The following is a 14,716-nucleotide window of genomic DNA, read 5'->3' on the forward strand; positions in this document are numbered from 1 at the left end:
TGTGCTGATGCATTGGCTATAGTACACATGACATTAATGGAGATTTTATGATGTTTCAGCTACACTCAACTTTTTTAAGCCAATTGTTGCAAGCTGATGGGGTTGCTACCCCTAGACTAGTTCCTGGGTAGTCTTTCTAGGCCTTTGTCCCGATATATATATATAAAAAAGTCTAGTTATATTCAAAGTTAGTATATATTTTAGGGTAAATAGTCATTTTTGTTTCTTAATGTGTAATTCACTGATAAATGTATCATTGAAAGATGAAAATATAAAATTTAGTCCCTGAAAGGATAGAGAGTGCAACAAATATGTCCTGACGTTAACTTTCGTCCGTCACCATTAATAAAATAGTTTACGTGACACGGAAAGACAAATTTGTCACTGAAATGATTGCAAACGTGAATTGTTAGCATAGGAACATATATGTCATAATTTTTTTTGACTTTTTATCATATTAGTGATTTACATTTGGCCTTCACATTCTTGTTTATGTGAAAGTTGAACAACAAATTTGTGCATTCAAGGAATACATCTTTCACTGCATTCATCAATGCTTAGTCTTTGTCAGTGACAATAAATCCAGGGAGGGCATCACGCTTTAAAAAAAGACCTCGAAAGCGTTGTAAAGCCCATACCAAATTATTAACACGTTCACCCTCCAGATATGCAAAACCAACAGAGAATGTCATCCTAGTCGGTGTCACCCCAACAAAATCGAGCAGTGGAAGTCTGTACCGATTTGTTTTGTAGGTGATGTCTATCAAAAATACCAAATTACATGCGTTGACTAACTTCAATACATTAGGGTGACACCAAAACATATCACAAACCACGTCTTCATCCTTTATTATGTGCCAATGAATATACTGATCACGTTCAAGAAGCTTCATCAGATGTTGCATTTCAAGATCGCTTCCTCTTATGGAAGAATGGAATGCACTTCTTGCATTGTATATCTGTTTAATGGTCGTACAACTATTGACATTGTGTTCCTTCAGAGTTAGCAGAATGTTTCTTGGCTTCACCATGGACTTCGTCATATTAACAATAAGTGTTTTTTCAGCTTTAGTCAATCGCCCCGCATATGGATGTCCAACTAATGACTTGGCCAATTCATGATTATGCACTCCACAAATCAACTTCACCATTCAGCCTTCTCCTCCAACCACGGGCTTGCAACGAAGCTTGAAGGGACACCTACATTTCCTAGTCCTATTATTTCTTTTGATAAATTCTTTTTTCCTACACCTATACTCGTCACTCCTTTCACAACCAATTAACACAAACATAGTCCTTCCTCTACTACCTGTGTTTGTGTCTGACCTTAAAATCACTGTCACAAATCCATTTTCATGAGCCATGGATCGAGTCCACCGCAAAACATCCTCTCGACACTCAAACACCTACAAAGCAATCCACATAATTTAAGTTTTCTACCAGTATTCATTTTATTAAATTTGTGACAAACATTAACATTATAACCTGAGAAGTATTGAATGCATCCGAACAATCAACATGTGGTTCATTCAAACCACATGCTTTTGCATTTTCATAATCCATATCCGCTCATTCAGACATTATTTCATACATCCACTCATCTTCGTCCATCTAACCAACTCAAACAAAAAATGACCATACAAAAAAGTTAGTAATTAAAAGAAAAAAAGAAACTAATTCAAAAAACATCAAATACTAAAAATAAGTCTCTTACAGATCAAGTTGATCCGTACGTCCGCGACACAACAACCACCTTCTGCGTATCTCGTTTGCCGTCACCGACCACCGCAACGCACCTTCACCTTCACCACACCTAACCGTTCACAACGAACCCGAGATAATGACGTACGAAAACCACAAAAACAGAGAAAAACAACGAACAAAAATGATAGCTGTGAAGCGCAGGAAAAAAAAGAAGCTTTTATAAGGAAAAAAAACTCAGGGGCATTTTTGGCATTTAGAATTTTTGCTGGATGCACCAACAAAAATGCTGGGTACACCTAGCAGCATTCAACAAGTTTTGGGTGCTGGAAGCAACGGCCTTGTTTTTTTTCAACCATTAGAAGCTTAGCTTGTTAAGCACTAGTACCGACTACCGAGTGAATATAACTTTCTAGTGCTTGATTTCCTGAAGTGTATACAGTGTTCAATTGAAGATTTGAAGTAGACTGGAAAAAGGTCGAACCAAAAGTTTATTTGAGATATGAAATAATATTTTAATGATAGAAGAGATTTTGAATAAAAATGTCGTAATTTGTTAAAAGATTTTAAGACGGGGATTGTTCATATTGTGTGTGTGTGTGTGTTACCTCTAAGAAGGGTTCTATCCAAATTTTAAAGATTCAAATACTTTTGCCTGTGGGCTTTGTTAATCAATTTTGCTGGAATGTCATCCTAGTTGGGATCACCAACATTTCTGATTTCTAACCCACCTTAGCTTATTAAAAAAAAAAATACTAGCAAAACGAAAATTGAACAACAAATTTCGATTTTTTTCGTTTAAAAGGGGAAAAAGGGTTCTTCTAAGATTATAGATGTCTCTTTTTCTAGATAAACTCTAGACGAAGAATTGCTACTAAAAAGAAACTTACCAATTCAACTTCGTCTCATGGAGAAAGTAAGATACTTACGGTGAATTAATAGGGAAATGCCCTCACAGCCGTTTGATATATATTTTTGAATAAATCATCAATTTGGTGCCGTGAGTATTATCTTTTTTCCAAAATAGTCCTTAAAGTAATAAAATCATAAAAGTGATCTTTAAAGTATGAAATATCCACCAATTTAATCTCTAAATTGTTAATTTTACTAATATTGAGGGACTAATCTTAAGGATTTCTCAATAATCAAGAAACTAAGGAGCATAATTTCTAATACTTAAAGAATTACTTATCGTATATATTTATTTATTTTTACTTTAGGGATTATTTAGGAGAGAGAACAATACTTTAATGATAAAATTGATGGTTTATAGTATCATTTAAATACCAACCATCCAGAAGTATGGTATGGCCAACCTGTACTTGGCTATATCAACTCAAGTTTTAATATTTATTCGATAGGGTCTATTTTGACACAATTTATAATTTTAGCCAATTTCAAATAATATATTGTCATTAGATTTTATATATCTAATTCAATCTTAACTGTAGACATTTATATCAAAATCTATCATTTTTAATTTCTTTATAAATTACGCAGTTGAACACATACTGAAAAGACAGATGGTAAATCAAAGTCAGTAGAAGTGCCACTCTGTTTAAAAATAGCTTTGAACACAGCACAGACACGGGAGTGCAACTAACTCAACAACAAAGACAAGACAACAGAGAAAATATTAAAACAGCTGCCCCCTCGTGTGCAATAAGTGTATGCTGCAATTTCGTGAGCTGCATACTTCAATATGGCTCAGCTTGCAATTTGGTGTCCTGTATATTCAACTGGGTCTTGTGCAGCTAATTTTCAATACTATATGCAATGGTTTAATTAATAGTTAAACAATTTCTGTTTGCATCACATCACAACATCAATCGCAAATTGGGTTTCGATTGGTTTGGGATTGATTTTGTTCCACAGCTCAAGAGCTTCTCTAATTCAATTTAGCTCAAGGATTTCTATATAATATTTATATTGTGCGTTGGGTTTATCGGTTTATTTTCAAAATTGGTGTCTTTTATAGACCTTCATACGATCCTGAGTAAAAACCTACCATCGTTACAAAAGGATTGAAAAAGTAACTTCATTTCAATTTCACAACCCAAGGATTAAGGCTATCAATCATGTTTTATAAAGCTCTGAGTGTGGATCAATGTCCCTTTAATAATCTCAACCCTCATCTATTATTTATCAAATTTCAAGAAGCAATAGGTTAGAACATGATAAAATTTTCATTTTTCTGATAAAAAAGGTTTACAGCCAAACAATGATGTACAATACAGGGCTAAGGCTGATTAACAAGGACACAAATGTCAAGAAAATGATTATGATATTTCGAAAAATCTGAGGTAATTTAACTGGAGTTCTAGCCTTCTGGACCTAGATACATGAAAGTTGAATGATCACCAGCAGCTACTCAGGAAAAGCAAGCATCATGTTACACATTAAAGACATTTTAACAAACAGGAGGAACACAGTTCATAACAGACACAATAAAATGATATGAAAGTATTTAAATCAAATCCAAAAAACAAGAGCATAAGAATTATACATTTCAAACAAATATGGTGGAAAATCTTAAAATGCATTTGGAAGACAGTGATAGCCTGGCCTAAACCAAATAATTTTATCAACAACTCAGTATTAAATAATTCATAATCAAAATGGAACTAGAGACAAAACAAAAAAATTAAAACAAGAGGAAGTGCCTTACATACAGCTCTAAGCTTAATCAGCTAACATCCCTAAGTCTTTTTATCAATGTATCCAGTGATTTCCTTTTTGGATTCTGCCTGGCCCCACGACTACCAAAGGTTCCAAAGAGCCGATCGGAAGGATCCCTCAACTTTTCTGAAACAATCACCACTTTCTTGTGGTCCAAAGTATTGTAGCTCCTCTCCCTGATCACTGGATTCAAGAAATTCTCCGGATGATTGCTTAACAGCAAATTAATCAGTTGTTTTGAGCTGGCAAGTGATGCTTTCAGAACATCAACATCCCCATCAGAGAAAAGGGAAGCCTGATTATCAGAAAATGACTCTAAGAGCCGGATGTCTACTTCAATTCCATTAATAGCATTCACATTAAACCTCTTAACAGAATCACTAACTAAAGTCCCAACTATCTTCTCCGATATGTGAGCAAAAACCTCCTGTAAAACTCTCTTAAGGACTTGAGATGGCAATATCTGTTGAGCAGTTGAAACCAAAATTTCCAAATAAATTATGACCTCGTTTACATATTCATTTCCACTCTGAGGTGCCTCGTCACACATCCAATTTACATTTTCGATCAATGTCATGAATCCATCAACCTTGGCTTTGAGTAGCCCAGAGAGCATGTCTTCTGCAGCATCACGGGCTTTTCTAAGAGGGAACTGCCTTCTGCTTCTCTCCACCATTCTCAAGGGAACACCTGAAAGTTGTGCAGCATGGCGAAAGAAAAAATCACAAGCACGCTCCAAGACAACCATATTCGCTGCCATTTGCATTGCCTGGGAAACCCCATTTATCGAAGTATTGATAAGCTTCACTAAAGCTTCGTCCAAAACCTCACTCAAAAGCCTATCTAAGTATTTCTTGACAACTTCATAGAACTCAAGCTGCCCGCCATACGACATGAAACTCACAGAATCCTCAATGAAAGACCGCACAATGCGACAACAATCCGGCACAGTGGATGAAAATGGCGCCACATAGGGAAAAGCTGGTATGATATCTGAGGTCTGTATCTGGAAAGAAAGCACATGCATGGAATACTCATACTCCTTCTTCATCAACATCTGCTCAAATTTATCAGCCACAACCGCCTCCGCAATCTGCTTCCTACAGTCAGACAAAAGCAGCTCATGGTACTTATCCCTATGTTTGCTCAAAACATCAAGCAACGCATCAATGGGGTACCCATATCTCCGCAGAGTCACTCCTAACAGACTCACATAATCCTTAATAAGCAATAAATGATTAGCAGTTTGCATTCTGGAGAACTGATCCTCCAAGACAGAACACATTTTACTAACAGCAATATCCCAAAGGTTCTCAACTTCCATTTTCGAAATCAACCCACCCCCGGTCCTCAACACACGATCCTCCACCACGAAGAACCCTGCAATCTGCGCAAAGAACGTTTGATGCGACTCCAGAAAAGGAGTCATAGACGAAACCTGAAAGTCCGAAGTCAACTGAAGCTTCCGGTTCTCAAAATAATACTGCTTAAACCGATCCTCTAACCCTAAAGTCTGATGAATATGATATGCTCTATACAGAGAAGTCAAATCAAACCCGGCGGCTCCACCGCCGTCTTCTCCGATCCCGCCGGCGACGATTCCGTCTTCTTCCTCTTCCTCCAACGCATAGATACAGTCCCTCACGCTGAGCCTACTCTGTTCCTCCGCTTGGCGCTGCTTAATTCTTAGATCCTCTTCTCTCTGCCTTGCTGCCGAGGCTTGACCTATCGCCAATTGACCTAAATTGCGACTCACGACACGGATCTCCACCAACCAGTCACCGAACTCCTTGTTCACCTTCCTCTCGATGTAGGACCGAATCTCCGGAATCTTCTTCTCCAGCATCCGCCTCAGCGTGGACGACGCCGTTTGGTCCAAGTACTCGCGCTCGATCGCGTCGACGCACTTGAGCGCCATGTAGAAGTTGTCGTCGGCGAGGTGGCGGTTCGCGCGTGTGCAGACCTCCATGAGCTTCACGCACGTGCGGACGGAGTCGATGGCGAGGTTGACATTCTTGGAGACGTTGCGCGTCTCGACGAAGGCGTCGAGCGAGGAGAGGAGCGGGCACGCGACGTGCTGGAGGCGCGAGTTGGAGTCGGAGAGGGAGGACTTGAGCGAATCGACGTCGGAGAGGAGAGATCGGAGGTCGTCGACGGCGAGGATGAAGTCCTGGTAGTGAGCCTTGCACACCTCTTCGATCTCCGACTCTTTCGACCTCGCGAAGTGGCGAAGGTGGTGGTGGAGGGTCTCCGGCTTGCCGGAGGCGAAGGTCTTGCGGATGAACGGACCTAGGTCCTCGTTGTTGCAAATGGCGGAGGAGAGAAGGAGCTGGTCGAGTTTGTCGGCGGAGTCATCGCCGTTCGCCGGAACCACTTTCCGGCGCGGGGGTTTGGAGGAGAGCATCGTCGTCGATACGCGCCCTGGCAGGAGGAGAAAATTTAGGGATTCAGAAAATTTCCGGACACGCCATCAGAGTCGTCGGAAGTCTTTAGTTTTGGGTATTGCATAATTTTCTCGGGATATTTTGGTAATTTAATAGAAAAATGAAAAATATTTATTTCAGACCTCGTATGTGAATGATTATTGAATAATAAGAAGTCGCTTTATACATTGTAGAACTACATGTGGTGGGTGCATCAGCTATAACAACCTAAAAAATGTAATGCTAACTTCTGTTTTTTTGGTGTTGGGAATCGGTTGTTATTGTTTGTAAATGATAATTATATTAAATAACATGACAAATGATTGACCCAGTCATAAAAGCTGGACCAACGAAAGATAAACATAGCTTCGATTTTACCCATTTAAGATCTCACAAAAAAATCTTACTTTCCGGAATAAGATAACGTTTAGAATCAAATGAACATCTGTCATGTCTGAATGCTGTGTATAGTTAAATTTATTTGTTAAGATTAATTAATAAAGATATTTTATTAATAGTCTCATTATTATATAAAAAAAGTCTTATTATGACATCAAACAATAAGAACTATGAATATAGAGTTTGTTGGTTTTTTTTTTTCTTTCATGGTATTTATTGGTAACATCAAAATGAATGGCAGGTTATTATTGATCTAATTTGATGATGCATGGTGTAACATCAAAATGGATGATGGTGTTCTTAAAATGTTAAATTCCATTTAAACTACTTAGAAAATGAATGGCAGGTTATTATTGATCTAATTTGATGGAAAATAAAATGATTCCAAGATGATAGAAATATTCACTATTTTTGTTGACTTGTCATTGTTAATATCTTATTGTTGGTGCATCTTATTTGTTGTGATAAATATGGGTATGATTTAAATATTAAAATTTGAAGTATGCTAGTTTAGGTTTATGAGATTATCTTTATGTTTGTCCTAGAACTTACACACACATAATTGAATCGAAGATAGTATGTTTGCTCCTGCTTCAAGGAAAGAAGGAATTCAAGTTTCAACATGATAATTCTTTAAAGACAAATGCTAACCAGTGCCCTTAGGGCATTGGTTAAGGAACTAAAAGAAGAAAGATTTTTATTGGGATGCACAAAATTGTGGGAAAAGCTTAATTCATTTTATCAGTTTTTCTTTCCCTACAAATTCTTAATGAGAAGTTTTATCGAAACAGGTCCTAGCTCATGTGGTCTTGGTGCTACAGCTGCACCCATGGTCAGTTAGTTTACTGGAAGACTGGTTGCTTTGGTACGGAGATTTTTTAGTCCCAAAATTGAATTAAAGTGGGTAATTTTGTTTTATTTGGAAGTATTAGTGTGTACTGTTGAGTAAGACCCTTCTTTTTTTAATAACCCAAACAGTGGAAAAATACAGAAGATGGAACTACCACAGTTAGTATTCTTTCTGAAAATGGGAAGGGACACCCATCAATCTCAACCAAATCTTTGGACATCTGCACCCTAATGTTGGTTTGGTTTTCAGTTTCAATTATTTCTAGGATTTATATTTTTGTTAATTCAATCTCGATTAGAAGAAACCCTACCTGCTTGACAGAAGAAAATTGAAGGGCATTATGGATTCTCGATTAGAAGGAAAATTTCCATCCAAAGCTGCATTCTGTATAACTCAGCTTTCTATGAAATGTCTTGCATCTGAGCCCAAACATCGGCCATCAATGAAGGACGTTTTGGAGAATTTGGAGCGAATTCAAGCTGCCAATGAGAAACCTGTGGAGCCTAAATTCCGTTCTACTCATGCCGCCAACCGTCAAGGTCACTAGGCTGTGCACCATCGTTCTCCACGTCAGGACGGTAGTAATTAGTTTCTCTTAAGAAAACTAATCCCGTTGGTTGGTTGTGTTATTTGTCTCTCCGTTGAAGAGTTTGCCTGTTGTTCATTATGTATTTCTTGGACTCACAGATTTGTACGGGTAAGTCATGTATTAGTATGGTAAAGTGTAAATTATTATTTGTGTTCTGCTAAACAAATGGAGAGGTCTCTATAGTACAACATTATCAGGGAAGTGTTTGCATTAAATTTGTCGAGTCTATCTAGATACAATGTAATTGTTTACGTATATATAAACTAGTGAAAGAAAGAAGAGTCCAGAAACTATATTGGTGAACACAACAAAATTATGCATTTGTTTTCGCACTTCAGATTTTAATTTCATTAGAAATAGCCAAGTTTGTCGTGTATAATCATCAACAACAGCAAGGAAATAACCGTGTCCAGGCAATGAAGATAATGCACTAGAGCAAAAGCATGACTAATGAATGTGGTGCTAGGCCAGAAGGAGGTTTAGATTGCTTTGCCAAGTGAGAGAAGCTTTATTTATTAACATTGTATTTCACATAAAAGTCATACAAACTTTGATCAAATACTTTATTAGAAGGATGCCCAAGCCTTAAATGATAAGTGTCAAAAACGGAATTATTACGTTTTGTATGGATAAAATGAATGAAAGATTTACAAGGAATTGAAGGTGCTCTTAGTTTAGTCAACTTGGATAAGCCAAATTTCAAGGATGGTTGTGCCATTGGTTGGAGCATGATCTGAAGCATCAATGCTTCAACGTTTTCCTTCTTTCAAGTTATTGTTTATCATGTTCATAGAGAGAGGAAAACTATTGTGCTGATGCATTGGCTATAGTACACATGACATGAATGGGGATTTTATGATGTTTCAGCAACATTCAACTTTTTAAAGTCAATAGTTGCAAGCTGATGGAGTTGCTACCCCTAGACTAGTTCCTGTGTAGTCTTTCTGGGCCTTGGTCCCGATTTTTATATATACATGGATACAAGTCTAGTCATATTCAAAGTTAGTATATATTTATCTGGCATTTGTTTCTTGCACTCCCCATATTAATTGTATGGAAAAAATTACCTTTAATGAGTATGAGTCTCAGTACTCCCTTCTCCCACATGTCTCACCCCTAAATCTACACAATCGATCCCTCCACCGCCGCCTTTGGCTCGGTAGCATGATTTCTGATGCCAATGCCGTTCCAGACGCTAACACTATTTACTACCGTGACTCACCCAACAACGAACGCAAGAAACTAGCACCGACGAGAAAGTCTGTTGTGGCGACCATCCCCTTGAAGAATCCCTTCTTCTTCAATAATGTTGATTTGCTTCTACAACTTGGCTGTGGCTGTAGTCCTTCTTGGAGGAGCGCACAGAAAAGGAGTGGCGCGAGTGCGGTGGAGAAGCAACGGGGCTGAGAAGAGGCTTGAAGTGAAATGATGTTGTTGAGGTTTTCCCTTGGGAGTTTGCGAGGTCATGATGAATTAGAGGTTGAGGGTGGTGTGCGCAGATGAAACGTCCATTCGGGTAAAAAGGAAAAGGAATATCACCCTATTTCGAAATAACTATTATTATAGAATGTAAAAATTACATTCAGAAATAGATATTTTGAAACAGGTACATTCAGAAATAGATATTTTGAAATATATACATTCAGAAATAGATATTTTGAAATAAGTGCTGGAGCACTTATTTGTGTTCTTGAATGTAATTTTTTTATTATTTAAGATTAAAATTATTCTTTTATCTAAAATAATCTTATTCGAGTTGAACGATTATTATTAAATTAAAATAATTTTATATCAATTAATTTTCACTATTTGATGATAATTATATATCATGTATGTATGATAAGTTTTTTAATTATATTATTAATAATTTTTTATTAGTTGATGGAATAAAATTTTTATTGTATGAATGCATATAAATTAAATTCTATCATTAGAGTATTGTTAGAGATTTTTAAGAGTTTAAATTTTATATATTTTTAGTGTAAAAATTTGTGCAATCAAATAATTAAAAATTATTATTTCACTATTAAGGAAGTTATGATAAAATAATTATATTTTAGTAAATAAATAATTTTATTTTATAAAGTGGTTTGTAATTGGATAGCAATATAAAGTAGTAAACAATGTATTTACTCATTTTTTTTAATTAGATGATCTTTACATAGAAATTTTAAGAAAATTAAATCAGGTTTAGTAGGATTTATTCAATAAAATAATAGAGATTAATTACTCAGTAAAAGTTTAACAAATGTATCAAATGATTTGTCAAATATTCCAATTAATTGTCCCCAAAAATATATTTTGACTATATATATATATATTATAAAATAACTTCCAACCAAGATATAAACTTTAGTTGGGAGTATCTATATTTAATGCTCCATAGGACCATGTCACGAAAACAAGAAATCAAGAATAATATTAATGTCCAAATTTGGGTACTTAGAGGAATGAGACTGAGAGGAAAAAAAAGTAGAGGAATGTGTGAATGTGATAGGAATAAGAATGAGAAATAAGAATAAAAAGAACAGGAAAAATAAGTTATAAAAGGGTAAGATGTAATTATCTCAAAATTAATTGTTTTAAGAGAAAATACCAAACAATTAGCTTAGTCGTTAAAACTGGAAATGGAAAAATATCCGTGGGAAAATGTTAAATTCAGGAATTAATGTGACAGAATATAGAAATTCAGGAACCAATGACGTAAGAGAAAAATATCCGTGGGAAAATGAAAAAAAGGAATAAAAGGTTTAATAACTGGCCTTGTAGGTTCCGTCTAAAGAGGAAGACGCAAGCATTGAGTTGAGGAATGAAGTAGTGTAGCAGTGTCATCATTCATCATCTGATCCGCGTTGCTATGGATATCATCTTCTCCGTTGCTTTTCTATTACAGGCAAGAACTGATTCCTCTCCTTTCTCTTAATCTTACCCTGTTGATCGGTTGTTTGACTTGAACTTGGGCTATCACTCACCTCCACTGTCCATCTTGATGTAGGTATTCCTACTCTCTTCTTCGCCTGCTACCTCACAACATGAAACCTTTAGGTACGTACGGCTAAATTTACATTCAGATTCTTTTTTCCGACCCACTAATCATTTCTCTTTAGGGCTAAGCATTCTGAAGAATACTGCGCAATGTATGATATATGCGGTCAAAGCAGTGATGGCAAGGCTCTCAATTGCCCATATGGTTCCCCTTCTGTCAAGGTAATTCATTCATCTCTTTTTTTACTTAATTAATTAATGCCGCACCATCTTCATTTAACTATAATCTTCTAACTCCAGCCTGATGACCTACTGTCTGCCAAAATTCAAAGTTTGTGCCCCACCATAACTGGAAATGTTTGTTGCACTGCGGATCAGTTTGACACACTAAGAGTCCAGGTTCAACAGGCAAGTTTTTTAACTCGGTGATTTTGGTTGTTGTCTGTTGCATTAGCTCGCTCTTAACCATTTCTAGCTTATGATAAATTGCTTTATCTTTTTCTTGGCCGGGGGTATCCCAAAAACTTATCTAATATGCAGCACTAGTATAGAGGAGATGAGGGAGAATATATACAGTTTATGTTGTACTGGCTATTTTATGAATTTTCTTTTACTACTCTCATTAATCACCTCATTGACATGATGACATATTGACCTAACGATCCTAATCAGAATTTTGTTTATTTCTGTTTTTATTATGCAGTAACATAAACTTTGTATCTTGCAGGCTGTACCAATTCTAGTGGGCTGTCCAGCATGCTTGAGGAATTTTCTAAATCTTTTTTGTGAACTTTCTTGCTCTCCTAATCAGAGTTTATTCATCAACGTGACTTCTATTTCTGAGGTCAGGCATTTCCTTCTCTGAACTTGTTTGTTAGTAACATTTTTTTTTTTTTACTTTTAAGTTTTTGGGTGGCTCTTTTATGGTCACATGAGTGTTTTCTGTGCTTCTAGGTTTATATATATCTTTTTAAAGTAACTGTACAACTTTGGCATTTGTTTTCTTTTAGCTGCATGTTACCCTGTTTGTTAGTTTTTATGGTTTGGAGATGCTGTTTTTGGAGTTCCAGGAAGTCTATAATACTGAACGATTTGGGGAGTAAAGTTTCCAGTTGTTCACCCGATCAGTGCTCCCTTTACCCCTTGTTTGGATACCATGGAAAAGAGAAGAAAGGAAGAGAATTGTGTGGAAATGGAGGGTGCATATGTTTTTGGTTGTGTGAAATTGTGTGGAAATTTTTGAATTTCAATGTGGGTTCCATGCCTTATATTTCTTACCTACCAAACAACTTCAATTCAAATATTTCCTCTCTATTCCATTCCCTCCCTTTCTTTCCTCACAACCAAACACACCATTAATGCAACTATTTTATGTATATTTAGCTTCATTGCAAATTATGTAGTGGATGCTTCCGAGTTTATGATAAAGAGAAATAAAGTGAAAATAATATATTGTCTCTAGAGCCGATAAAAAAAAATTAATCCATAGGTAGGCTCTTATCCTCATTGCAAGCTTATTCTTTTCTTATGACAGTAGGTTCCCCTCCACTGGTAGATGTTTAAAATGAAAAAAATACAATAATAAAGTAGCTAAATAATGGTATCTATTAATGAAATCATAAATGAAAACTTCAGTTATTAGGCTAAATGCTAATTCAGGTGTGAAATATGATATGATTTTAGTGAACTTGCAATATTGCTTAGCTTGGTATTGGTAAACTGCATATGTTTAGTTATAGTTTCTTAATCATGCCTCATTGCTCCAATAACTAATCAATCTTTCCTCATTAAAAAAGTTTAGAAGAATGTAATGATTTGATGCTTTTTGTGTTGTTATTTGTTAATGTTATATGTTTATGATAAAAACCTTGGGAGAACCACACCACAAAAGCTAGCTGTTGAAGTTGGAAAGCCCAAAGCCTTATAACCCCCCTGGGATGTTTTGCACCCATAATCATGTTAGTGTTTTATGTAGACTTATTGGGAAAAATGAAACTTAGCTCACAATTTTATAAATAACTAGTACGTTGACTTGTGCACTCCCATGGTTGCCTTGTTCCTTATAATATGTACCAAAATGGCTGACTTGTAACTATAGTAATAATTTGCCATTGTGCTGCTGGTGTCATTTTCCTTCTTTTTAATCAAGTCCAAGTAGCTTTCTTGTTCATATAAGGTCCAGTATTCTATACTTTTGTGATAAATGTAATGACAAATTGGTGAATAGAGGGGGAAAAATAAAAACAAATTGCATTATTAATAGGCAACATCACGTTGCCCCACCCAAATAATTTTTGTGAAAGAGGACAACTTACCTGGTGCTACCTCCCGAAGCAAACAAAGCAAATGAATGAGGTGGTTTGGAAAGAAAATCAGTGACTCCAAATCAAGCAGTAATAATTTCTGTTAGAAACCCAACAAGAACTCAATCGTTGAATCAACTGTACAAAAATATATCAATGGTTAGAATGACAGGTGAAAAATAGGCAGGTAATGTTTTAAGGAGCATATGACATTATGACCTATTATATTATAGGAAATACTTGTTTTATTATATAGATAGAAAAATCAGTTTTTTTCATGTGATTTTGTCTTATAAATTCACTCTAGACTTGAAATTATAATTTGATATTGACCATATTATGTTCATTTCAGGTTAATGGTAATATGACTGTGGATGGCATTGATTATTACATAACTGAAACTTTTGGAGAAGGTCTATATGAATCATGTAAGGATGTAAAGTTTGGGACAATGAATACAAGGGCCATAGATTTTGTTGGGGCTGGAGCTAGCAATTTTAAAGGTGATTCATTATAACATGGGTGGATTTATTGTATGAAATATATGAACTCTGTTATCAAGTGATCTTACCTTTTCAATTAGAACGATTCACCCCTTCTTGTATTGAGTATCGATATGTTCATTGTGCATGTTTTTCTATAATTTGGGGATGGATCTTGAGTTTTGCACAACAATAAATGGGAAAATGGGGAGTTAATTTAATGTTAGTTTACTCCTTGTATGTCGTGTTTGTAGTTCTGAGGTAGATTGCAGATATACATGTTTAGCCATAAAAAAAATACAAAA

The 14,716-nt window shown here is 35.9% G+C and overlaps 2 protein-coding genes across 4 annotated transcripts in view; one reads left to right on the forward strand and one right to left on the reverse strand.

The window, feature by feature from the left end:
• Positions 1-4,280: 4,280 nt before the first annotated feature.
• Positions 4,281-10,142, reverse strand: LOC100796432 (exocyst complex component SEC15B). Its single transcript, XM_006595573.4, has 2 exons — positions 9,709-10,142; positions 4,281-6,801 (listed from the first exon to the last, which is right to left on the reverse strand). Exons 1-2 carry the CDS (start codon positions 9,746-9,748, stop codon positions 4,388-4,390), a joined length of 2,454 nt encoding a protein of 817 aa, XP_006595636.2. The 5' UTR covers positions 9,749-10,142; the 3' UTR covers positions 4,281-4,387.
• A 1,224-nt stretch (positions 10,143-11,366) lies between these two features.
• Positions 11,367-14,716, forward strand: part of LOC100795551 (NPC intracellular cholesterol transporter 1) — a 39,877-nt gene continuing 36,527 nt past the window's right edge. For 2 of the 3 annotated variants that reach the window (XM_006595575.4, XM_041009140.1), the window contains exons 1-6: positions 11,368-11,534; positions 11,637-11,686; positions 11,749-11,848; positions 11,927-12,034; positions 12,354-12,470; positions 14,282-14,432. In XM_006595575.4, coding sequence (XP_006595638.1) covers positions 11,499-11,534; positions 11,637-11,686; positions 11,749-11,848; positions 11,927-12,034; positions 12,354-12,470; positions 14,282-14,432 — 562 coding nt within the window. In that variant the 5' untranslated portion in view covers positions 11,368-11,498. Of the gene's footprint in view, positions 11,535-11,636; positions 11,687-11,748; positions 11,849-11,926; positions 12,035-12,353; positions 12,471-14,281; positions 14,433-14,716 lie in introns of all 3 variants that reach the window. The other variant, XM_006595574.4, reaches the window with a different exon arrangement.

Source organism: Glycine max, chromosome 14, assembly GCF_000004515.6.
Source record: "Glycine max cultivar Williams 82 chromosome 14, Glycine_max_v4.0, whole genome shotgun sequence".
NCBI classification, from domain to species: Eukaryota; Viridiplantae; Streptophyta; class Magnoliopsida; order Fabales; family Fabaceae; genus Glycine; species Glycine max.